This window comes from Leptosomus discolor, chromosome 7 (genome assembly GCF_034619465.1).
Source record: "Leptosomus discolor isolate bLepDis1 chromosome 7, bLepDis1.hap2, whole genome shotgun sequence".
NCBI classification, from domain to species: domain Eukaryota; kingdom Metazoa; phylum Chordata; class Aves; order Leptosomiformes; family Leptosomidae; genus Leptosomus; species Leptosomus discolor.
The window spans coordinates 31,638,914-31,664,281 of NC_141397.1; the positions used below are offsets into that span (position 1 = coordinate 31,638,914).

The 25,368-nt window shown below is 42.8% G+C and overlaps 1 protein-coding gene across 1 annotated transcript in view; it reads right to left on the bottom strand.

The window, feature by feature from the left end:
- Positions 1-1,926: 1,926 nt before the first annotated feature.
- EGFR (epidermal growth factor receptor) overlaps positions 1,927-25,368 on the bottom strand; it is a 43,448-nt gene continuing 20,006 nt past the window's right edge. Inside the window, exons 15-27 of the mRNA XM_009950055.2 lie at positions 22,201-22,236; positions 20,766-20,907; positions 18,969-19,091; positions 17,611-17,709; positions 12,692-12,877; positions 9,217-9,372; positions 8,274-8,349; positions 6,946-7,092; positions 4,294-4,391; positions 3,668-3,835; positions 3,529-3,576; positions 3,324-3,429; positions 1,927-2,303 (exon numbers count right to left, since the gene is read on the bottom strand). Coding sequence (XP_009948357.2) covers positions 1,927-2,303; positions 3,324-3,429; positions 3,529-3,576; positions 3,668-3,835; positions 4,294-4,391; positions 6,946-7,092; positions 8,274-8,349; positions 9,217-9,372; positions 12,692-12,877; positions 17,611-17,709; positions 18,969-19,091; positions 20,766-20,907; positions 22,201-22,236 — 1,762 coding nt within the window. The remainder of the gene's footprint in view (positions 2,304-3,323; positions 3,430-3,528; positions 3,577-3,667; positions 3,836-4,293; positions 4,392-6,945; positions 7,093-8,273; positions 8,350-9,216; positions 9,373-12,691; positions 12,878-17,610; positions 17,710-18,968; positions 19,092-20,765; positions 20,908-22,200; positions 22,237-25,368) is intronic.

Genomic DNA, 25,368 nt, shown 5'->3' on the forward strand with positions numbered 1-25,368 from the left:
GCTGCTAATGCATTTTACACTCTGTAAAATGGGTCGTTGCACATGACTGTTCTTCTCCTTTCCTCAATAAATCTGTAAAAACAATGTTCTGAGAATTCGCTGCTTGATCCTGGACTCCAGATGCAATACTTCAACTGAAGCACGTACTGATATATTCAAAACACAGTGGTGGCACAAATTCCACTATTTCTCGCTACTTAATATAGACTATGTATCTTCTGCAACTCAGCTGCTTATGGTACTCTCAAGCAAGTTGCCAATGTTCAACTAGTTAAGGGCCTTTCTACCACGATCACCAAATGTACGTTTGCTTTCTGATCTAGTGGTTTGGTTAAAATAGCACTGCCAAGCTGCTGGCGGGATGTGTCTAAAATTACTAACTAAATTCACACTTTAGGCACTTTACTCCTCCTATATTCATAAGAAATGTTAATGATAGAAGAATTTGAAGCTCTGTTATCATGGGTGCCTGGAAAGTATAGATGCTTTTGCTGCCGTGACTGATTTATACTAGCAAGCTAAAATCTTAGCCTTGTCTCGCCTGCCTGTTCCACATTGATAACAGAAAATGATGCTGTGTATTTCAAAGAAGCAGTAGGTAGCCCCGTTTCCTTCCTTTCAGAAGAGGAAGATAGTATTTTCCATGACTCCAGATTATTCTTCCTTTCTAAAACTCGTTCTCGCTGCCCCTCCTGCATTGCCAGGATATGTAACCCCAAAGGGACAGGCAACCAGTCCCAGCCTCTGCCCCAGCACGGTACAGCAATCGGTAGTATTCTGCCTTGAAGTGAGTAAAATGTAACACTGATATACCCCTTTTCTTTGCCAGATGTATGAGGGAAAATGACTTCTGCTCTGAGCACCTTTAAGAAGGGAGATAAAACTGCTTAGCTAGAGCTACCTGCATTTCTTGCCCTAGTCAAGTTTAATTTAGCATAGCTCTTCCAGTCTGTCTTGTGAATGCTCCAATTTGCCACCATTTGCATTTCCTTGACATTTAATTAAAGTCTGTTAAACATTATTTGACACTTAATTTTTCAGTTGCAGCAACATCTTTAACAGTTTTGTTGAAGAAGAAAGGCATTTTGACAACTTGACAGCTGCATAAGGGATCAGAAAAAAAAATTGTCCTGCGTTTGACCATCAGAAAACAGAACCAGCGAGCACTTTATAACCATGTACAGGTGACTCCGAGGTGAGTTCCTCCTGTCAGTTTTTAGCAGTAGTGGTCAGTAGGTGATGTGTTGTGCCATTTTGCTCCTTGTGCTAGTTTTCCCTGGAGCGATCCACTCCATCCTGCCCTGGGCAGAATCTCCCACACAACCCCTAGATGCACTTCTCTCCATGCCAAAAGACAGTATATCGAGCCAATTTGCAAGAATCCAGTGGTTTGGAATAACTGTTTCTGTTCCAGGAGTTTTGGAAAACTATTCAGTAAGAGTATTTTTTTTTTTTGTGCTAGTAATCTGAGCACCACATAGCAGACCACCAGTACAAGCATCTGATCTTGTAAAAGATCCCAAAATTCTCTTAGAAACATTTATAAAAATACAGATTGTAGAAAGGAATTTGACTGTACAATGTGTATAGCTCTCAAGTTCATCCCAGAGTGGCTTCTTACCATGCTACCATTTGAGAATTAAAGGAATGCATCTGTTTTTCTTCTGTCCAGGAAGATCCTGCTCCACCCCAACATGCATCCAAGTGCAGGCTATGGGCCTCAGTTATTACATGGAAATGGGCAAGAAAAGCCCCAAACTACCATCAGATAGGCTTCGCAGTTTCAGCCCCCATGCTGAAAAGGAAAGGTGTGCTTATTGATGCATTGCGGTTGCTATTTGCTCTGAGCAAGAGTCTGTTCTTGCAGCAGCCACGTAGTTCACTGAGAGTCTGGCTTGCCTTGCTGCAAGAAGAAATTCTCTATGGTCATGCCGAGGCTTCAATGTATTCACTTTTTGGTGCTGCTACCCTCAAGTACTCTGGGTTTTCTGCTGCGGGAACTTTCAAGATACCGTTAGGTTTGCTTTCCTTCGGTAAGAAGTCCTGCTGGTAGTCAGGATTGTCCAGATTTATTTGGTGGTTGCCCGCCTGGATCCAGTAAGGAGAGCTCTCGAAGACTGTCTTGGCCAGTGGAGACTGGTTGGTGTTGAGATACTCGGGGTTGTCCACAGCTGTGCTGTGTGAATTCTGGTAGCTGGAGTCCGTGGGGACCTTTGAGTTTGCTGTGGGAGAGAAATTGTTGTAGATTGGATTCTGCACCACTGAGGCAGAGGCTTTCTTGGGCACCAACTGGTTTACATACTCTGGAATAAAAGGAAAATGACAATGAGAAGGAATGAAAACGAAGACATATAACTAATGCAGCTACTTGCATCACTCAAGGTGTAGTTTCAACCCAGCTGCCACTTACTCTTCACACACAGCATCTCACTGAACTTCCTGAAGCAGAAGAGAGCCAAAGGCAGGGACTGCCATGCTGTGGCACCAAGCGTGCTTCCCTGAAGTTCACCTTCAGGAATTCAGTTTGTAAAGTAGCAGAAAGATAGTTTGGACCATGAGACAGTGAGATAGCTACTGCTGATTTCAGTGACATGTGGGTGGCTATGTCCCAGATAATGTTCTGAAATTGCAGTCTGGGAGCTTAGCTGCCAGAAGCTGTTTCCCTAGAAAAATGTTTAGAGATTAGGAAAATGCCTACAAAATACAGGACTGGCAGTAACAGACTCCATGTTTCACTTCAATGCCATCCCTTGCAGGGTCTTTTACCCTTTTTAGCTGTGGTGTATTCTTGGAAGGATTGGTTGGGATTTTTTAAGGGCACAAGGCATCATGACTGTGTAACAGCACCAGCTCGCTTGATGCTTGCTGTCTTGCTCTCTGACTGCCTATGCTTCTAAGACCATGTGAAACTGTTAGCTACCTTCTGTGTATCAACATCTTAAAGCAGTAAAACTGCCAGAAAGCTGTTTATATTGCTGAAATGGTTTAAGGGGTGAAACCCAGTTTTTAGAGGATATTTTCCAAGTAAAAACGTTTAAACATATAACCATGCTCACAAACTCCCTGAGCCAGATGGCATATGTGACAAACATGAGGAACCTGGCTGCTGAAGGAACCAAAACGAGAAATGGCCAGAAGCAGTCACATAAAGTCTAGGAAAAGGGTATGTGCACACGTTTCCACTCCCGTTTACTGAACAAAAAAAGGCAGGAAGCATTTGGATTGCTTTCTTTCTACAGAAATGGAAGGACAACAATTATATTCACAACTAAATGGCTTGTGAATGAGTGGCCATAGGAGGGAAACATGGGAGAGGTGCTCACCTGGGGCTGGCAGGAAGCTGTCATCTATGCTGTCCTCCAAGAAAGTGCCTGTTGGGTCTGAGCTATACCTCTGGACAAAGCTGTCTTCCCTCACAGGGTGCCCCTGCTAGGTTGGAAGTAGAGAAAATCATTATTAAAGGGACTGTTTTGTAGAAGTTGATCCACACAGGAGAAGCTGCTGCTTCTTTAAAGATCACCCACTTACCCCGTTTCTGTCAATGCAGGTTGTAGCAGAATTGTTGCTAGTAGCACTCTTTTTAAAAGAGAGAAAGAAATAGACATTATGAGAAGCAGTTCACTCTTAAAATTGCATGTCACATTTCCACAAAGGACACGTTTCATACCAATGAGCTCAAGAGAGGAGTGCGGGACGTTGAGGGGCTGTTGAAGAAGCCCTGGTGAGGCACAAGATACTCATCTGCATCCACTATATCTTCCATGTCCTCCTCCTCCATCAGGGTGCGATAAAACTTGGAGTCTGTAGGGCTGGGCAGGTGCATCCTATCATCTCCCTGTGAGACAAGTTGGTGTGAGAGAGGACTCGCAGGCTCCCTTCAAGCCCTCTTTATCCCCTTCTCTGAGAGATAAAGTAATTTAGCAAGAGGTCCAAGATGTAAAATCTTGATCTGTGTGTTTAACCACATTTACCTTGAGTTTAGGGGAATTTGGGTCTGCAATCTCTGTCTATACTGCTGTAAAATACCTGCGTTTCAAAGAGGATCAAACTCTGTTCTCCTCTCAGGACTGCACTATGGACTGTTACTGGTCCTTGACTGGGACCATTACTAAGAAAATAGTGATTGGTCTTGAAATTCCATTTGTGGTTCTAGCTGAATGTGTTAAGACCTGGAAAGCAACGGTAAATCTGGCCTTAAATTATTCATATTACATGTTTTCATATGCATTACTAATCATTTTGGGCCTCATATTAAATGACCATCAGACGTCTTCCAACCATTTGGTTTAGTACCTGTATAACGAGATAGCGTGGGGGGTCACGGGCCATTTTTGAGAACTCTGCTATCAGTTCACGAAACTTGGGACGGCTATCTGCATCGATCATCCAGCCTGCAGGGATGACAGGGAAAGCAACACACAAATAAAGTTGTTTTGGTGATCAAATACAGACTTAAAATAAAATGTAACAGTGAAAAGAACAGCACCATACATGCCGTTACAGATTTATCCATAAGGGCCCACCATAAAAAGTTCATTCACCAGCCACTGCTGTGATTTTCAGCACTTAAAACGCACATCTTAGCAGGTTTGGGAAGAATGAAGGACGTACTAAAACTCCATGTTGGAAAAGCTCCAGGCTGAGCCCATCTCCTCTCCTGCTGGCTTATCTCTGCTTGGGCAGGTAGGTCCCACCTGAGCGATAATAACACATCAGTCCTGAGGATACCAAATGGGTGGCCAGCCTGGACTGGTCCAAATCAGGCTGCTCTGAAAAAGCTGTTGAAGGAGGGGAAGCAAACGAACTGCAGTGGGCACCTGCAGAGGTACAGTGATTTGACCGTCTAGTCCTCGCTGAAATGCTTTGTGAATCCTGGGAAGCGTAAAGCAGGAGATACCCTCCGTACCAGATGTCTTCTAAATTCAAAACATCCTCACTGGGGACATTTTGAAAGATTAACCATATCTAAGCTGCATTTAATTAGTAAACAGACTTTAACAAAATCAAGTCCTACAGCTTACCGTGGATCAATGCTAAAAGAGATTTCAAATATAGATACTGGTGGTTTAACATGTGAAATTACTCAGGAAACCCACTCTTCCTGTTATCAACCAACCGATGGCTGAGTAGAGACTCTCGTGTTTAACATTAAAAATAATAATGGTCAAGCTTAGTGTGTCTGGAGGAACTCATAAGAAACAGCCTATTGATAGTAATGGAGAAATGAAGTGATAATATGCCATCTGCAATCTGCATTAGAGAAAACCTTATCATTGCCACTGACTTTTTGCCATGCTAGAAATATGATCCCCTGCTAATTCAAGAAGAAATCCTTTTTGCTTTTAGACAGAGTGGAGCATTTGGGAGTCTGCTGCTGTTGCAGAAGTAGCATTTACTATTTCTGAATTTATCTCTGCATTGCATATTTTTAAATAGTGCTTCTGAAATAAAAAAACCCAAACTGATGTGCAATAATTTTGAAGATTTCAGTTTATACTCTGCTTATAAAAGAGATGACTGGGAATCCTGAATTCCTTTAGACAAAAATGGCATGGCTTCACCAGGGTATGTGCTGTAGCCTGCAAACACGGAGTGATCAGAGCAGTGAAAGATATGCAGCTGAGTCCTGTGGCAGAAGGAAGGCTCAAACCCCAGATCCTCCCGCTCTCGTACTTAAATTCAGCGTAAAAGGGGATGGGGACACTCCACTGGTGGTGTTTTAAAAACAACAGGTACCTGATTAGGTGCCTGGAAAAATGCCTGCTTTCTACATCTGGACTGATCCAAAGGAAGGGCAACGGATGGAAGCTGCTGAACTTTGCAAAGGCTCATCCCCTGAGGATGTGCTTTAGCACAGCGCTTTCAAAGACCTGGGACATGACTGCTGCAAGTGGAGATGTTGGCAGGGCTGAAGCATCAGTAGGGATCACCACCACTGAGGAGGAGCTTGGAGGACACTGCTTTTGGGTCTGGGCACCTCCCAGGCTAGGTGCACACATCTGGATCTGGTTCCTGCTCGCTCTGTTGAGCACAGGATCGGGCTCTCCCTCTGCAGTGCCTGTCCTGACAAAGCAACCCTGGGGCACTCCAGGACTTCTCAAAAGTGCTACGCTATGGGGTGTTCATGGTAGCGTGGCTCCTGTTTCAGGAACGGGCACATTTTGCTTCAATCAGAAGGTCTTAAATGCCACCTAGTGGGCTTCTTATCAGCATCCTCACAGACACTACTGGTAGCGAGCAGGGATGTGACATCCACAGTCTAGAAATGCACAGGAAGCCATGTAACAATCTGACATTTTAGCAGCCGATATAGATGGAAAAGCAATTTGAGGCTCAGAAACCCTTCGATCTGCCAACGACCAAAAAGTGCTTCAGAGACCCCCTGCTCTTGTGCTACTTCACAGCAACAGCCATGTGCCAAAAAGGAGCCATCCAAAAATGAGGAAGAAATCGGATGAGGAACTCCAGATCTGCCATTACAGTGGTGCCTGTGCTCACAGCACTCCTTTTGTAAAAGAAGCACAAAATCCATGTGTGTGATTGCAGGGGCAGGCATATTACTGAACTAAGGGGCAGCCTGGAGGAGAAGGCAGTGTTAATTTTATTTTCTAAACACACAAAACTGGAGTATCAGGTAAAGTGGTTGCTGTTATGCTGATTTACACTGCCTGACAATATCAGTTTAAAATGATTGACAATATCAGCCAGTGGTGTGAATGATGAAAAAAAATTAGTCGTCTGAATTAGTGACTAATGAAGCCATATCCCCTGCTCCTAGCTATAGCACAAGGTGTAGGAACACACTCTGGTGTCACCACTCTTTTCACATCACCCTACTTCTGTGCAATCACCAAGAACACAGCATATGCAAATGCGACATAACACAGACAATTGTGCTACTTGTTTGACTTAGGTGAGCACCCGTAACCCCAAATGTGAACTCACATTTGACCATGATCATGTACACGTCGATAGTACAGATGGGGGGCTGGGGCAAACGCTCGCCCTTCTCCAAGACAGAGGAGATCTCACTTGCGGGGATCCCGTCATACGGCTTGGACCCAAATGTCATCAGCTCCCAGACGGTCACACCTGCAGGGTGGGAAGAGAAGACTGTCAGAGAGGCTTTGCTGGGAGCCAGGTTGCTTGGCCTGGGTGCAGAGAGGTAGCGAGCAGAGAAGGGTCTCCTGGAGGCACTGCACAGCCAGAGCCCCACCCAGGAAAACCATTTTCTGCCATGATTTTAAAGAGAGACAAATGAATAAAACAGGTTGAAATCATCCTGCTTTCCTTTAAGGTTTTGGGGTTTGCCTTTTTTTTTTTTTTTTTTAAACCTCAGCTAGTATCTCAGTGTTGGACACCCCACAAACTTCCCAGCCCTGCAGAAAGGAAATGCAGGTTATCACCTCCTGACTCCAACCCAGTAAGTGGTTTTAAAAATGGAAGTTGTATTTTTGTTTCAAACTAATCTCGTTGGAGACAAGCAAAAACAGTTTTCAAAAGATGTATAAACCAGCTGCCTCGGTGTTGTTGGCTGACATACCACATACTCTTGTGATGTAGCTGTTGTGATTGTTTGGTCGCTTAGGTTACAAAACAAGATTTTGGATGCCAAGATATATAAATGGATTAAGAGGACCAGAGGCTGTACTTTTTCTAAAAGGACACAAGATCTGACCATCTGCATTAAATATTTTCCAGGAATATAACAGGCCATAGAGTGGAAATTTTGCAACAAGTTACTTTGAAAAGTTTCCTTTCTGCTCCTCTTTCTTTCAAGATGGCTTATGAACTATACCAAATATAAAATGAATTCTCTAAGGAGGTTATCACTATGTTTTCCTTTTAGTGTTGTCCTCTCAATACCAGGACACCACAAACATTGTAGGCCACAGAGTTACACCGATTGACACTGACTGACAGCATGGCCAATGGTTTCAATCCTCCCTCTAGTTATGTGGCTTTATTGTCAGCCCAGTTATATTTCACACGAAGCTGCTGAAAAAAAGCATCAGATGGAGCAGACTCTCCCACCTGTAGCCCCTTTCAGTGGAGAGGGCTCATCATCTGAAAGCATATTCTGCAAAACATACCTTACTAGCGTGCAATTTCATGCAAATTTTACTTTATTGAATAGGTGATTTGGGCCCACTGTTTAGGTTTAATCCCTCAATCTTCTCAGAATAGGAAGAAAAAAGGTCTATGTAGAGTCACTAGCAAATCCTGAAACTTTCCAACCCATTTGCAATAATTATAACTGGTTTTAAACTCACCATAACTCCAGACATCACTTTGATGAGTGTAAATCCGGTGCAAAATTGACTCCAAGGCCATCCATTTAATAGGAACCTAGGAAAATTCCCAAATAAGCCTTAAGAGGCTGACCCAAAATTTATCAGCGATATTTACCACCAGGTGGTGTTTAAACCAACAGTTTGGCTGCAGAAGGGAAAAAAACCAGCCAACATACACCACAACTATGCAAGTGGTCGAGCAGGCAACTTTTAGGTCCCTTATTATTATTTGCATTTATTACGTTGAACCTGGGAACTTGTGAAATATCAGGCGTATTAGAAATATCTCTTACAAAGTAGTTTTACAGTATTTTTAACAGTCAAATTACTACTTTTTTAACCTTCTCCTGTCATAACAGGACAAAAATCTGATCTCCGGCTGTATGACAAAGACTGATCTGTGCTCGTATGGTTGCCATTTATGGTCTCTGCAATATTTACAAGCAGCTTCTCTTTAATTTCTCAGCAGGACACATTCCCTCCATTAGCACGTAGTACAGCACGAAGGCATGTTGAACCAAGTCTGACAGGTCTTTCTTCTGCTATAAATATACAGCATTCCCTTTCTCTTTTCTCTTCATAAACTGCTCAGTGTTATTGGTGTTGGCTACACTGATGAATTCAGCCATACTTTTTTTCTTTTTAATGTTTTTTTAATAATCTTGCTTTTTCCCAGACATTCTGGGTGGGAATTTCAAAAGCATTCGCTGCTCTGCTACCTCTGCTCCCACTGCAGTCCCACTGGCCTGATGCTGTTTTGGCTGATTTCAGAAGACTCCCACAGGCTTCAAAGGCAGCATGCTGAGCTGGCAGCCGAGCACTTTGAAAAAACCACTCTCTTTTTTCCCCCCTGTGCTTAAGGCTCGTGCACAAGCACAAACACCAACGAACACACAGCTGTTCGTTCTCTGATGTGCTTTACCTTGCCTCCCTCGGCGTGATACTCCTTCTCGTCGGCACCGAGCAGCTTTGCCAGCCCAAAGTCCGTGATTTTCACGTGTTGAGGAGTCTTAACGAGGACATTCCTGGCAGCAAGGTCACGGTGCACCAGGCGACGTTCCTCCAAATAGTTCATTCCCTGCAATACGACAGACCATTGTAGGCACCACACACTTGGGGCTCGGGGGCGGCAAACGAATTACCAAACTTCAGCTGCTCTGTGGTAACTGTACACACACCACCATAAATGCGTGGTAACCTATCCCCCACCTTCAGAAAAAGGCTAGCTGTTTCGATTTATGTGATGCTTATTGCACGGTGAGGACATATGCATCCACAGGCACATAGAGAAGTAACTATTACCCTCCAGGAACCTTTTTGTGGATCCACGCACTGGCGGAGCGATGAAGAAAAAGAAACAGTAGCAGGTGTATATAGCAGGGGATGCAGTTCCTCTGGCATTTAGTTCAAGAAAATCAAGATCAGGTTAGGACTTTCAAGTAAGGGTGTGAACTCTTCTTTCAGCTGCACTTGTGCACAGGAGAGCACAGTACAAAGTTTAACTATCACCTTCCATATGCAGACAGGCCAACCCTACAGAGAGTACTTAGACATAAATCATTCAAAGCTGCTGATACTGCATCTTATCACAGCACACTCTGCCTTCTCCCTGCTAGCAATGAGGCATCCCACCGCAAAGGTGAAAAAAGGAGGGCAGGGAAAAAAATACATTTCATGGTTGAGCTATTTTCAAGTCCTCTTTAAAAAGGCAAATTCTTCCAGTTTCACTGCCTCCCATGATTAGACTGGGTTCACCATAGCATACGTGCTTTTTTGGTACAACTGCCTCTAGAGGAAGAATAAGACTAATTGTGCCGGTTTGACTTCTAAAGCATAAATCTAACATCTGTGTTTCTGACCGCAGAGGTTATTTCCCTTTCCCTCAACACCACTTCTTGGTGTACGGAATCAAAAAGTTCATGATTTCTAAGTTTCCTGCAAGATCTTTTCTAAAAACCACAATTATTCCCAGTCCATAGGTTTCTGCTGGTGGTAGCATATGCACTTGTATTTTTATGAAGAGAGAATTAATAAAAAAGTACTTCTACCTTTCTAAGTTAACACCAAAGTGATCATGTTGGTGTGATAAGAGAGCACTCGAGGGAATAATTCCCTTCCAGCCTCCACCCCCTTCCTAAGCCCACTGCTAACCCGGACCACCATCGAATCCTCCACCCAAGTCCCTCAGCAGAACTTCACCTATGTGCTGCTAATGTTGCCAAAACAAACCACCCAAACAAACTGGCACAATGCCACTATGAGCTTGCATTTAATTTCACAAACAGATCTTTAGCAAGCAGAGCTCTTGAAACAAAAAATCTTAAACTGCTGACAGAAAACAGACTATCTTAAGAAAAATAATAATCACATAATCTAGCTCCAGTAGGACAAAAAACTTCCTGCTAAACATGTCTTGCTGCAGAGACTTAGTAAGACGTAAAGCTGCTGAAAGGCAGAATATCAGTTTCACAGTAAGCTGTTTAAGATGCTGATGGCTAAAAGACTTGTGCACGTGCATAACTGTACACTGAAGATGTTGAACTGCTCATCTAGAAAGTTCAGCAGACCTTTAACTGTGTGCAGGCCTGGGGTTCAAGCCATTTTTCATCAGTAAAGCGTGAGACCAATGTGTTCAAAGAGTTACTTCACAGTGTTTGTGAACATGGAGTGTCTATGCTCTGTCATAACATCTCGTCTGAAAGACAGGACTCCATACCTCAGTGAAAGATAATATTTGTAAAAGATGCAAAGAAAACTTATTTCAAAGCTGTGAGAACAGAAACAAAAATAAGCTTCCCAGGGAACTTGCCTCCTGTTGGTTAGTTACCAGACAAATATATTTGTTTCCATTTTCCCCCCTCCTCCCCAAGTACATTTTTAAAGAGTCAGACAACGTCCAAAAATCTGGCACAACTTTATCAGAGCAGTAACACCAGACACATTGGTGGGAAAAAGCTGTATGCATGATTTATGAGTGCTTTGAGGAGAACTTCAGTGTGCAGCAGCACACAAAGGAGTTATGTTGAAGGTCAGGCATCGCTGGAGAGGGTAGAGGTTGCTATGGGCAAATGTTGAACCGACATAAAAAAAAAAAAACCAAAACCAGAAGCTAACAATTGTGAATGGCAACCTTTTGGGCAAGTGATGCCCCAAGGATCAATTTGGGGACTGATTTTGCCACCTTAAAAATTAACAAGGAGGAGGAGGGAAATGTGGCCTCCAGTTCATCCTCCAAAGGGACTGAAACCAGGACAGAGCAGTAATTGATTTTAAACAAGAGAGTAAGAGAGTCAGAAAAATGCAGTTCACATCCCAGAAGGATGCATAAATTAAAATTCACTTGCTGTGGAGCACGCTGCAAAAAAGTACACACACTGAGATGAAAAATGTGCTCTGTATACTTTTGGTGGATACATTTCTGAGGTCCTCAGCATGTTTTCTGAAAGCAAACCACAGCCGGGCGAGCCTGGGATGTATACAAGGTCTCAAGGGACTGATAAGGCTGTAAGTGTGTGGTTAGCTTGTGGACCGGCATTCCCAAAATAAGCAGCATTAAAGCAGCCGGGCTTTGAGGATACTGCCATCTCATAGGACAAATCTCCAACAAACTGCAGCTACTTTTTTTGCTGGTTTTGCTCCATTCTTCCATGCTTGTAAATGGCTAACCACCTTCCAAACACAGCACATTGCTGCTAAGGGCTGGAGGCTGTACTTCAGGCTCCTCTGCTGCTCTTCTCTTTGGCAAACAGTGCTAGGTGTGATGAGTCCTTCATTTGGCACTACGGCCATTGCAATTAGATTACAGTCACCAACTCAGTGCATATAAATTACAGAGCAGCCCTGGGGTGCCTAAATGTCTTTTGGTCACAGCCAGCCTGTGCTACAATGGAGCTGGTATTTATTAATCAGTAGTTTCGGTCCCCAGACCTCAGAGATTTCAGCCTGAAATTCTCTGAGGCACACAAGAATGTGTATTCAACAACATCACTGTTTGCCCTGTGGCACAGGCCAAAGAAATCCACTGATGGAAGCAACATTTTAGTATGGGAATCGCCAAATTCTACTCCTTTCCTTGCCACAGCTTCGTTGCATCAGATTATAATTTTGTTACTGGGTGTCTGGTTTGGACATAAATGTCTCTATGATAATATTATGCTGTCAAGGAGTTTTTTGAAAAACAGTTATGGTTTGCTCAGCAGCTTGAAAATGATAAATGGTTTAAGACAAAGTAATCACTGTCACATATAAGGTATCCAGGAACCATGCGGTGAAACAAAGATTCACAGGGACAGGTAAGTAAATAAATACTATAATACAAGTAAATACATTACACACTGTCAGGTCTTCACATTAGAGTCTGAGTTTTAGCTGATCTGGAGGCACGCCGGTTCGCTTACCTTTGCAATCTGCACACACCAGTTGAGAAGGTATTGGGAGCCGATGTTGTCCTTGTGCTCTCGGATGTAATCAAGGAGGCAGCCGTAAGGCATCAGCTGTGTGATGAGTTGAACAGTAGAAGTGAGGCAGATTCCCAACAAACGGCACACATGAGGATTGTCAACACTAGCCATCACGTAAGCTTCCTGAGAAGAAAGGAAAAAAAGCAATGTCAAACACTCCCTTTGGCATGACAAATGTTTGGCGGCAGAATGAAGTCGGTCATTCAAGAGGTTGCTAAAGTACTATAAACTGTGTGCCTCATACCACATACAAAATACTTGTGTAGATACATGTATCTGTGGACCAAGTTTTTTCCACTTGGTTGGTGGAAGATCCAGATTTTGGACACTGCAGCATCACTGAGGCACCACAGAAGAGCCAGTCTCCCACTACTAGTACACCAAGCAAACATGGGATGTAAAATCCTGGGGACAAAACTTACAGAGCTAGCAGGAATTAATAAATTGAACATCAACTGGAAGCTGATGGGATTTCATCATTTTGAGCACCTAATTGCAAGGGCAACACACCTTGTGAACACATGTCATAGAGTGTTTTTTCCTACACAAATCTTTTCACAAAACTGACTGGAAATCAGTACTTTTGAGACCTCTGTCCCTCCGTCAGGGTTAGAACTAGGCCAGAAAGTAAAAAGTTGTCATCTAGGATGGGACTGACAGTTTGACTTTTTAAGAGACAAGGCTTCTTTGACCATCTTTTTCTTCAGTCCATGTCAAACCAAACAGGTTAATAATCAGTTCACCTCCTTAGAAGTCTCAAAACATGTTAAGTTAAGCAACACTGGTGAAAACATTGTGTGCAATTGGAAACGCTGTTATAGACCCATATGGCAATGCAAGTGATACCAGGAAGGTATTTACAATGTGGGAGCCTAAGCATAATAAACCCTTTGGTCAACTGGAATTTTGGTTTCGAGTTTCATAAATACATGAAAAAACTGTTCTTTCAAGCCGGGGGTTCACCCTACGTAGCTTGAAGTACCTACCTAAGGTACCTACGGTACCTTCTCTTCCTTTGTCTTTCTGTAGGAAGGGAGAGGCCCCTTCAGAGGCTGGTGCAACATGCTCCAGACACACGGAATAAATCCTTTAACATGGCCACAGGGTAAAATCCCCCGACTTCACGGGTTTTGCATGCAAAAACTACTTATGGATTTAAATTTGAGATCTATATTTATACTGACATCCACTGTTATGTACAAGCTCAAAGAATGGATTCCAGTAAGTGGACAAACTAGAGCTGAAGTTGTGGGTTTTTTAATTAACTTTGTGTCTGATTTACAAGATTTCACTTCTAGATGTTCTTAAAACCATTTGATTGAAAACCAACACAATGGGAAATAAATGGGAATTTTTCCGTGCATGAGCTTTTAGGTCAGCATCTTAACATCCGGAGTGACACCAACTACGCATCTCTTTGGCAATTCAACATTAGGCTAGCAGCCTCTCAAAGCTTAAAATAATAGTCAGGGCACTATTGTGGCAGGAAAAGGAGCAAATCTGCACTTTCTAAGAGCTTAAGCAATGAAATACCATAGCACTTTACTCATCATCTACAAGTTTTCCGCAGATGTCACATAGCTGTGTAGCTGGTAAGAACTATTATTAAACAAAGTTATTAAAGCAATGACGTTCAAGAAATAAGCAACCCCAATTCTTAAGCAATAATTTCTGGCCTTGGTATTGTTGTTTGACGTGCCAGTCTAAGCAAAACATGATGTAATGCAGTTTTCTTCTGAGGTGTTAATTCTGCATTTGCTATCCTTGTTTTGGAGCCTCTGGGATTAAAGTGGTCTGGAGGCAGCCAGGTTAAAGATCATCTCTGGCAGAACTGGGTAAGGGCTCCTCAACCCACTGCAGGATGTGAGCAGGGTGTTGAAAAACAACCCTCTGTCAAGGCTAATACCGATTCTGTAGGCTAGCCCGAGGAAAGATACAGCATGAATACAACATGCTATTCCATTATGTAGATATTTGTGGCAATGTGTTTTAGAGAACCTTGTGAATCCACTATACGATGCTCAGATGTAAGTTGAGACTGAAACATGCTAAATCTCCCTCACCTTCCAAACCAAGCTGTCGTACCGATGAAGGGCGTCTGTTCCTTGCCTTGCTTCCTGTTGGGATTCAGATCCACATTGTATTCATTTCAGCAGGGGGTTGGGATGGGGGGAAATCTGCAGTCAGATCTGTTCTTACTGCCCATCTGCCATGCAGCCTGCGTGGGGCTGACCTGAGGGCTAAGAACTGGGATGCTGAAAGCGCAGGGTGGGTGTACCGGCTGCACAGCTTTCGAAGAGCGTCCGAGCGTTGATGCTGCCTATTGCATTTAATATTGCAAAATAAAATAGGCCACCACATCCTCGCAGGGAGCAGAAGGGATCTATTGTGCGGTCATGGGTCCCTCTAAGTAGCCCAAGACATTAAAGTGGGCCTTTGTTTCAACTGTTTATCTTGGAAATCTCTGTGGTACGCTCTGACCTGCTCCAAGTATGCTTGGTATTCAACAACAATCTTCTGAATTAGCCCTACCCTAATAAAGCCAGTGAGAGCTTGCCTGGATTATATGAGCTAAAGCTGCTGTGCTTGTTCTATACCTAGCGTGTTTCTGTAAGACAAATCATCTTTAATTGGACGTTATTATCTCTAGTGTTTCAGTGACCTTGAAAAGTCGGTGTAGCAAAAAACCTCTTCTGAGAGGAGCTTTTGGAGTCATCCCTCTGACTTCTTTCACTGGTGGTATATTTTTTTAGTTGTCTTCTGAAATATAGAATGAATTCCACCAACCAAATCATCAAAAAAATGAACAGGACTGAAAAAAGCAAGAGCTTTTTGTTAAGCATCCTAATTCAAAGGAAAAGAAAAGATAATGTGGGGACATGCTACAAAATCTTCTTTGGAAAGAGCAAGTACTTTGATATCACTGAAGAGCGCGCAGTCCCTGCATCTACTGCCCATGGTGTGACTATCTTGGTGGTGTGACTATCTTGATCTGCTGAAGGCAGGATGCAGTACTGTAGGCTTATTCATTAACTCTTCCTTTAGTATACAGGAATTTAATGCAGGTAAGACCAAAGCATCGTTTGTGAAGACTCTGTTATGCTCCTTATCATTGTGAAGAGGGAAATGAAGCGTAGAGCTCATGGCAGGCAGCTAAGCAGCATCTTTACCAGCTCCTCAATGCAGGGAATGCCAGCAATGGGAGGGACTGCAGGCAGGAGAGGGGCAGGAACCAGAGCCACACAGGTCAGGGACCCGGGGAAGGGCTGACTGCCTTGGAGTCTAACCAAACTAAAATCAGGATGGATATTGCTTTGTGTATAGATTCTGAGATGGACCACCTACTCTTTTGCATTGCTGCAATATTATATATTGAATCGTATGCTACATAACACATGATCTGTTGAAGTAATGTATTGGAATAACACTGTTTGTTCAGGGTGATTGGAAAAATCTGGTGTGCTTTATTATCAGTAGCACAGGTAGGTTTTTTCACAGCTGTTCATCCTGACACTTCTCACTATGAGACTTGGTCTTTTGTTAAGATCTTTGCCAGCTTGAACCATTTGAGATGAGCCTTCCTAGCTGAGGTGTCATTTGCTGGCCAAAGCTGGATATTTATTTTTTTTAAAATAAATTTCCCGCTAAAGTAGTTCAGTTCCTACCAAAATAAAAAAAATTCCACAGTTTTCCCTATGGCTGAATGATTTGTGCATTTGATTAACACCACCATCACTTCCACGCAACAGGCTGTCCCAAGCTGTGGACCTACACTTCACAGGTCCGTTTGGGATGTACCAGGGACATGCGCCCTGTCCCTGAAAACAAGCACTTGATAGATGTGCCCCTGCCAAAGCCAGTGTTCCAACCTACGCTTTCTAGAGGTACGCTCATGTGGGTACAGCAAGGAGAAGCTTAAAGACTTCATCTGTGCCAAATTCACTGCATTGCTTGGGGCACCCCTGGGCTGACCAGTCCTCTGGAGTGACCCAGCAGACTCCAGCTCAGGGCTCAAAGGGCCGAACACAACACACACACTCACCCACCGACCACGTTTCTCGTTGCTGAGGCATGAACGACAGCACTGGAAAGCTGAGCTGCAGTTACACTGAACATCTGAGTGCTCCTCTCTGCACTCAGCATTTTCCTTTCCTCGTATATAAATACATATATATCCTTGGCACTGCATGCTCTGTGGCTTTGGATCTAGTTCAGATTTGTAGCTACTCCAAGTGCAGGGAACTTTGTATTTAGGCCTCTGGCTCACCCATTGTAAACTCATGCATTTATAAACTCCCAAATCAGGCCTTTTTCCCTGTTTTCTGAAGTGATGAGCTATGTCCAAGCAACAAAATAAAATTCCCATGCCTCTTTCAGGAAGCAAGATAATTTCTTGTGTTCATGGAAGAGAAATCAAAGAGCTGGGATTTTTTTTTTTCTTTTGGATTTATATTTAATGTAGCTTATGACAACCTGCAGCGTCAGGATTCAAGAATCATTAGATCAGTTGTTACTGACTTTAGTTGTATCACTGTAATGGCAATGAATGCCACAGTTTAAGGCCTGAAGCATCAGAATAAAGAAAACAGAATTAGCTGTAAATGTATGGTCTTGACCTCTCCCCTTAGGTGCTACCCCACAAGTATAACATCAGTATTTGGACTGCGAGCACATGGTTCATAGGAGACACAAAAGCACTTCACAGACTCGGCTGCAAAGTCCCATACTTCTAGATGGAGAATTCGGTTTGGTGTGCAAAATACTTCTTCCCACCCAACATCCTGAATGCCTTTAGTTGCTACAGTGGAAAATCCATAGACCACTGACAACTTGACAAAACAAATGTGAAAACTTACATCAAGTATTTCCTTGTTGGCTTTCGGTGATGTAGCCTCTCTCAACTCTTTAATAGCAACAGGAATTTTAACCTTCTCCCCTTCTGGAATCCAAAGTCCCTACCAAAAAGAAGTACAAAGCGTTACTCAGTCTCATATCTAACAGGTTAATTCTGACAATTACATATACATTTTACGTTTTCTGAGTAGACTTAAATATTCTGATCAACCAGAATAAATGGCAGACAACAAAAATATGCAAAAAATGTGTCTTGTGGGCGTTAACAAAATCCTGTTAATGGAGTGAGTGATACTTCTCTTTTGGTCACCTCTACTGTATTTTTTTTGAAAAACCATGTTCATTACCGTCCCTGTATAAATAGCACAAGAGATGCATAAAGAGCAACTTTTGTGGATGGAAATCTAATTAATTAGCACATCACAGTAACTGCATGTGCAAAACTGTGCCACTTGCAATTTATAAATCATGGGATGAAAAGAATTGGCATGTTCTCATGAAAACAAGATGACATCTACATGTACAGATAATCCAGTCCTAACCATACAGAGTGGCAGGTAGGTTTATGTCCAACTGGTTCAGTGCTCTACATCTACAGTATCAGGAGGCCATTTAGGCGGCACATAAACGGCGTGGCACTGCGACGACACTCTGCTGAAGCATCCAGCAATATAGGTGCACATTTTCAGAAGTCAATGGGATTTATGCCCCTGAAGTTCCTAGCCATAGCTGGGAGCCTGCTTCAGAATATAGAGTTTTATAAAGAAGTCTATGCATCCACAGTTTATGTTTCAGTACTACTGGCAAAGCCTGAAAACACATATCCTGAAGGAGAAGGACAGAAAAGTGGAACTTGGCAAAGAAGAAACGCAGAAGATAAACAAACACCAAGAGAAAAAAATACTTTGTGGACTTACACAACTGAAGGTGCATAGACAATTCCACACATCTAAGAATTCTAATGAAAGAGTGCTTGACAACTATAAAAAAAAGACCCCAGATCACACAGAAAAATGGCTTAGCACGGAGCTGACCGAAGTGCATCTCCTTCTTTCCTAATATTCACAACAGGGTGTATTTGGCTGCAGTAGCTTTTAAGTCAAGATCTTTGTCCTCCAGGTTCAGCAGTATGGCTTTGGCAACATCTTATGTAAAACTTCCCATGTTACTCGATTTGTAATGCAACTAATGATGATTGAGTCATCTCTCTACCATTCAATATACACATGCTATAAAATCTAGCCTTTTTAGAAAAAAAAAAATCTACACAATGATCACAGCTCCCAGTTCATGCTTGCTTTGAGTGCCTTCTGCATGAGGGAGCAAGGTGAAAAGGGGAAGAAAAACATGGTGATCTTACCTTATAAACAGTGCCAAAAGCGCCAGAGCCTAAAACTTTGACCTTTTTAAATTCTGTTTCCTTTAAAATTCTCAGATGAGCCTGGTTTGGTGCCTCCCCACTGGGTGTCAGCGGTTCAACAAGCTGGTGCAGAGAGAAGACAACATTAGAAGGATATACAGTCAAGGAGGACAGCAAGCAGCATGCTTTGGGGAAGCAAATAAATCCTTCCTTTAAAATAATGAACATTTTATTCCACGTAAACTTTACAAGAGGACAGCTCCACTCCACTTGCATCAATAAATATCTAAATTTGCTCCAAACTGCACAGGTAAAATCAACCACAGAGTGGCGACTGCCATTTTGAAAGAGACTGAAGGAATACTGCTGTTGAAATGAAGGCTTTGACTTCAAAGCCTTAAAAGACATGGCATGAAGAACAATGTAATTACCACAGATCCTAAAGAATATTTTTTTTTGAACTTGAAAATAAATTATAAAAATGATTTAAATAATGGGCAAGAATCATTTGCAACCTTTCAGGTCTGCTCTTGTTTAACTGGATGAAATTCCCAAGTACCAGTGGCTCCCCTAGACCACAAGGTTTAAAGCAGCAACTGAAACTCTGAGAGTGTTTCTTTTCTCAATAAAAAAGGAGATGTTGAATGGACTATTGATGTTTTCAAAATTTGATCTAAGCTTTATTGCAAACAGCAGTAATGCCCTCCAAACAGAGATATTTAACACTTTTTCGATGCATGAGTCAGCTTTTTCCCTTAGTGCTTTTTCTTTTTCCGTATCTTTGAATAAAACCGCATTTAGCTAGACACAATCTGATTTTAGTGGGCCAGCAACCTATCTGTCCAGAGGTCACAATATGAGCTGAGCACAAACTGAAGTCTACTATCACAACTGTAGAATACAGTGGTATGTAAAATATTGTTAGGTAGTGCGTTAAAAACCAGGACAGCTCTTTTTAAGGGTTTTAGCAGCTGACTCTCAAAGCCAGCGAGCACAGAAGCCACAACTGGGCTTTTAGCAGAATGCTAAATGCAACTTGCTAATTATTTACTAGGATTGGACTAGAAAGAGAAGGGGGCTAATCATAAAAGAGTAGCTTTAATCCAAGATAATGAATTTTGCTGTTTTATATGTGAGGTACCCAGAGGGTGATGCTGTAACACACACAAAACCACACAGGAAACAAAAAGCAGCGTAGAAACCCTGCTCATGCCCAACAGGGTGAACCACTCACTTTGATGGCTTTGTGGGTTTTTTGTGCTAAAAACAAACCAAAGACAAGACACAAACACTTCCTCAATTCCCTTCCCTCCTCTCCTTTCTCTCTCAATTTTTTCCTGCAGGATCAGACATACATCTGATCAAGGAAGTAAAATTTTCAAAAGCGCCCAAGTTGCCATGGCAGCCTCAGGGCTTGTATGGAGGGAAAAATGATTCAAGGCTGAAGGTCTACACAGCAAGGTGGGATGGATCAGCAAACAAATTGCACCTCACCCTGAAGGCACAGTTTGTTCTGAGTAGACAATCTCAATGATTTTTACTGGGATTTAGACATCTAAATCCCCTAAAGCTTTTGAAAATTATATCCAGAGGGATCAGACTTCAGCTTAAGTGAGAAGGTGTTAAGTGCACACCGCCTCTTTTCTGACTAGCGCGGCAGACGCTGTGTCAGCTAACCCAAGGGCTTTTTGAGCTACAAGGCATACGCGTGGTGCTTTAATGCTCCAGTAGGAGAAGGCTGGCACCCACTGCCCCAAATAAAGCAGCCAGTGTTGCAGCCATGCCGGCGGTGCTCACCTCTCTCTCCTGCAGCAGCCGGCGCAGGGTCCGCTTTCTGACAATGTGGCGCCTCCGCAAGTAAAGGCCGATGCCCAAGCCAACCACCACTAGGCACAGGAGACCTCCGACGACGCCAGCTGCGATAGATGGGATTTTGGAGCTGCATGACAGGAGGAGACGCAGAAAGAGAAAAAAATGCTTAGGTGTAATATTTAAAAAAAAATACCTTACAGAGGCTGCATGAAGCCTTAGGTTTTGACTAAACTCACACTCTGGACATCCACTTAAGCCTATCTGACATTTCAAATATCTTGGGCATCTGTATTTTTAAGTTCTCATCCAGTAACCTGCTCAAAGTCTTCACTCTGCTCTCAAACTTGCAATCGGAGCTGATCCTCATAGCTTAGGCGAGGAATTTTCTCCTCCCTCTGACAAACCCACCAAGCATATGAGCATCAAACCTATGATGCTTACACATGCCAGCTGTGAGCCGCCCACATGTAATCAGATACATGAAGCACATGGAGAGAAGACGATTATCAAAAAGGCATATGCAGTTGTGACACCAGCAATGAAGCTGACATATCAACCATTACTGGTGGGGGCTATGCTGCAAGGGTCACAATGAACTTCAGATTGTCATCATCATTCCTTCCCAAGTGCAGGTGTCTGTGGCCAGATAACGTGTGAACCGTCCACGTGGTACATACAGATCGCTGCCTCTTTATTAGAGCCTGGGTCATTTCAAATTTAAGTTGAAAAGAAAAACCTGTTTTCCAAGGTTGCTTTTCGGTTTGTACTTAAGAGATCCATCACAGCTCTTTCTAAGTTGCCCCAGGGATTACTATTAAATAGAGTCACTTTTTAACAGTAGTTCTAGGCTGAATTTGTATTGCCATAGCATGACTTTGTGGCCAGAAATTAAATCCCTCTGTCTTAGTCAGAGAACCCTGTTTGCTTGTTGCATGACCTTGAGCAAGTCATGAGGTCAAACAGTGCAACATAAGATCTAGTGTGAAGAATGAACGTCCATCTGCACACAGTGGTCAGAGATGTACAGAACACAGGGCTGGAAAAGAACCTCTGGGTCTCTGAGATGAATCCCCTGTAATGCAGTTAACCATATCAATCCTAAACATATCTCTCTATGCCCCTGGCCCTTAATCTTTTCTTTTTCCAGGAGCTCCTCCTTTTGTTCTCTAGTAACAGATCCCAGGTCTCACATTGACGTACAAGCTAAGCAGAACAATGTTTTGGAACCTTGTGCCAGCAGGAATATTTCTCAGTTCTTTAAATCATTTTTATAGGTTGGAGCCTGATCTAATCTGTCACATCCCTGTACAGAGCTGAAGACTTCACTTTAGTCCCAGCCTTTCAGTGTCCAGTGTGAAAATGTAAACATGCATGCATTCTTTCCAGCTCTGTTGTTAATTGTAGCAGATGAAATACTCACCCGTTTGGACAGCCTTCAAGACCTGGCCCTTTGCACCTGTAAAAACAAACGAACGTTACAAACATATGCTCTGGCATACATACTCCTATAATTCCAAGCATTAACGTAGGAATTTACAATAGTCATACACTCTACTAAGTATCAGTCACTGGCCTTGCTCCTAATTCTTTTACCTAGAGGCATAGTTATGCTGCTTACTCAGTATAAAGAGTATTTTAAAACAACTTCCTATCATGTGGTAGAATGGGGGGAGACCATAGATAAGACAAAATTCAAATGGACCTGGATTCCCTGGCTCTGGGTGGACACCTGCGTTAGCATAAAGCTCAGGTCTGAGTGTGGAGGAAGTAGCATCTCCCCTGCATAAGGGCAGAAATCCACATGGAAACGTGTCACTGCACACCCTTCTGCAAAACCTTCGTTTCCTGATAAGAGATTCCAATTTCCAACTTTCTATTGCAATGTAAAACTTGGGTAGAAGATACACACTCCCATCAGAAAACAGGCTCAGACAGCCCTCCCTTTGGCTATAGTCTGTTAGTATGTGTCCACAGTATTTTTCTTTCAGAATCTAAAATCTTATGTTATTGGCAACATAAACAGGTACGACAGTTATCCAGAGAGCCAGAAAATCTACTAGCAAGTCATCCACCCTGCATTTCAGTTAAAATGCACAAAATTCATTTTGGCAGACCAATGCAAAAAACACAGATGAAAACACAGTGACTGTGTTCACTTGATGGTCTAATGGGTGTGAGAGGCACCGTGCATTCCCTCAGTGCTCCTAGGCTATGAGATGTATGCTCTTCATGGGAATTGAGGTCTTTGTGGTGTCTACTAAGGAAGGAGAGCATTACAGAGAGTGTTACATCACCTCTGAAAAACAGCACAGTGAGGAGAAAAGTCCAGTTTGTGGTATCCACTCCCTGTGCTGACTTAAAGAAAATGGATCATCCCAAAACAACTCCAGAGGAGGTCAAGCAGGGGCTAAGGAGTGAGCCTGTGCCAGCAAAACTGCTCTGAATTCCCTCTCACTGAGAGGAGGAACCTGAAAAATTTCAAAATGGCAGATGGAGTTGCAGATCTTATCTCATAACTTGATCTAGGTCTGAGGGAGGAATAGGTGAAGCAACTACTCATTTTATTGTTTTTTTTATTTGTTTGTTTGTTTTCATTACTCTGACCTTCTGTGATGTGTTTGCCTTGTTTCTGGGCCAACACAGTGCTCCAAGACCCAGCATCTGGAAGGTCTTGTGAGTTCACTGGGCTCCCATGCAAGAATGTGCATCCTGATGTCCCGGACACACTAGAAGTGCTGTGCATATTGGTTCCCGGATCCCAGGCGCCCAGCTTTGTTAGTGTTGCCTGTTTGCCTACGGCTTGGTTTGTTTGCTCAATTGTGTAACTAAGCACAGAGAGGCTGCATGTGCAGAGCAGAACCACCACCTTTCTTACAGTCAGGAGACGTATCTCGCTTTGCACTCAGCTTCTCTCTTCGGGTGCTCAACAGAAAACTGATCTAGGACCCAAGACCTCATCCTATCATGCTCTACCACCCAGATGTGAATTTCTACATGCTAACACAACAAAGCACGTGCAGCTTCTCCCGATAAGGATGTGAAATTAAAAGACCTCACTTTATTTCAGAATGTGACTGTGGTCCCTCAAATTATCTCTTCCTAAAAATTCTGTTTTGCCACACCACTTTATGATGGCAAGTCCTCCATGCACTTCCTAACAGCAAAAATAATTGGCTGAAGGGATAGTATCTACAGTCTGAGGAATGACTGACCAGTTATTTTCCTACACCAGAAAGCAGGAGGAGAAATGCAGATTTTCATCTGTCCCCCTCTTTTTAAAAATTATTTCCCACACAAATCCATCAATATCCAGTCTGGTGGGATAAAGTAAAAAGGTGTTTGGGAAGAAAATGACAGATCAGCTTGTACTTTTCAAGTCCCATGTGATTTTCTGACTCATTTCACAAGTCCAAGAAGAAACAAAGCCTATGACAAATATCCATCCAGGACTAAATATAACCATCTTTCTCAATGTGGAATTCTATGGTGACACCTAACATAAGTAACCCAGGTTTTATGGAATCTAAACAAACCACTTTTTCCATTCCTGAATTGTTTTTCTTCTGCTTAGAGAAACCAAAATGAGAAAAGTGACCTTGTGTTATGAACTGCCTCAAGATCTTATGGATATATCAGATGGAATCTAGCATCAGTTGTAGTCTCTGAAATATTTCTGTACTTATTGGAAAATTAGTGCTGTGTAGAGTCCCTGAAAACTGTTGCATTCTGAACTCAGCATTTCATCTGTCTATGTAAATATTATTCATCCCAGTGCAGGCACAGCTATTTATTTCCCAAATCCATCCAGATTTTAACAACTTTCTCCTCGACCCATAGCTCCCAACTGGATGTTGCTATGATTTATGGCCTTTCAAAGGGGGCCCACACTGTAACAGCGTAAGTTACTTCACAGTCATAAAAGAAATGGAAAACCATGTGGCTTTTTAAAGCCTTACAAGAACTTTCCTCTGCCCTTTCTTTCTCATTAACCTTCAGAGTGTGACAAAAGGATCACATTTGTGCTGCGCTGCTGCAACCTTCCCTCTCAGACCCCTTGGCTGCTTTCTCACTCCCTCCTAAAATCCCCTGGCATTTACCATGAAGACTGGTGAGACACGTGGTGTGGTACTGACTGCAGAGGCAGGACGTGTCAGCCAGTGCAATTAACTACAGTGGTGGCTTCTCTCCTCCTTGCTCTTCCACCCCAGTGGCTGTGGCTAAATTTAATTCCTGTACTCTGGGACAGGGGCAAGGGAAAACCAAATCCTTCAATGCCAAGCAGATTAATTAAGCCAGTGCGTGTCATTAGTTGCTGGAGGTATAAATGGGGTGATTCCAGGGCTTTTGGGATGTTGCTGTCTTTAGCAGAGCATATTTTCTCAGTTGTACTAGGGGCAGAGCAAAAGGAAGCTCGTGTACAAAATCCCCAAGAAATTACAGGAGAAATGGGAGAGAAAGGGTCTTTTGGGTTGAGCAGGAGAAAGCTTCCTCCATCCTGTTTTCTAATGAAGGCTGAAAAACCAACTCAGCAAAGAAAATGAGTAGACAGGATTCTTCACTGAGATACAAAAGAAGTGATGCACTATCA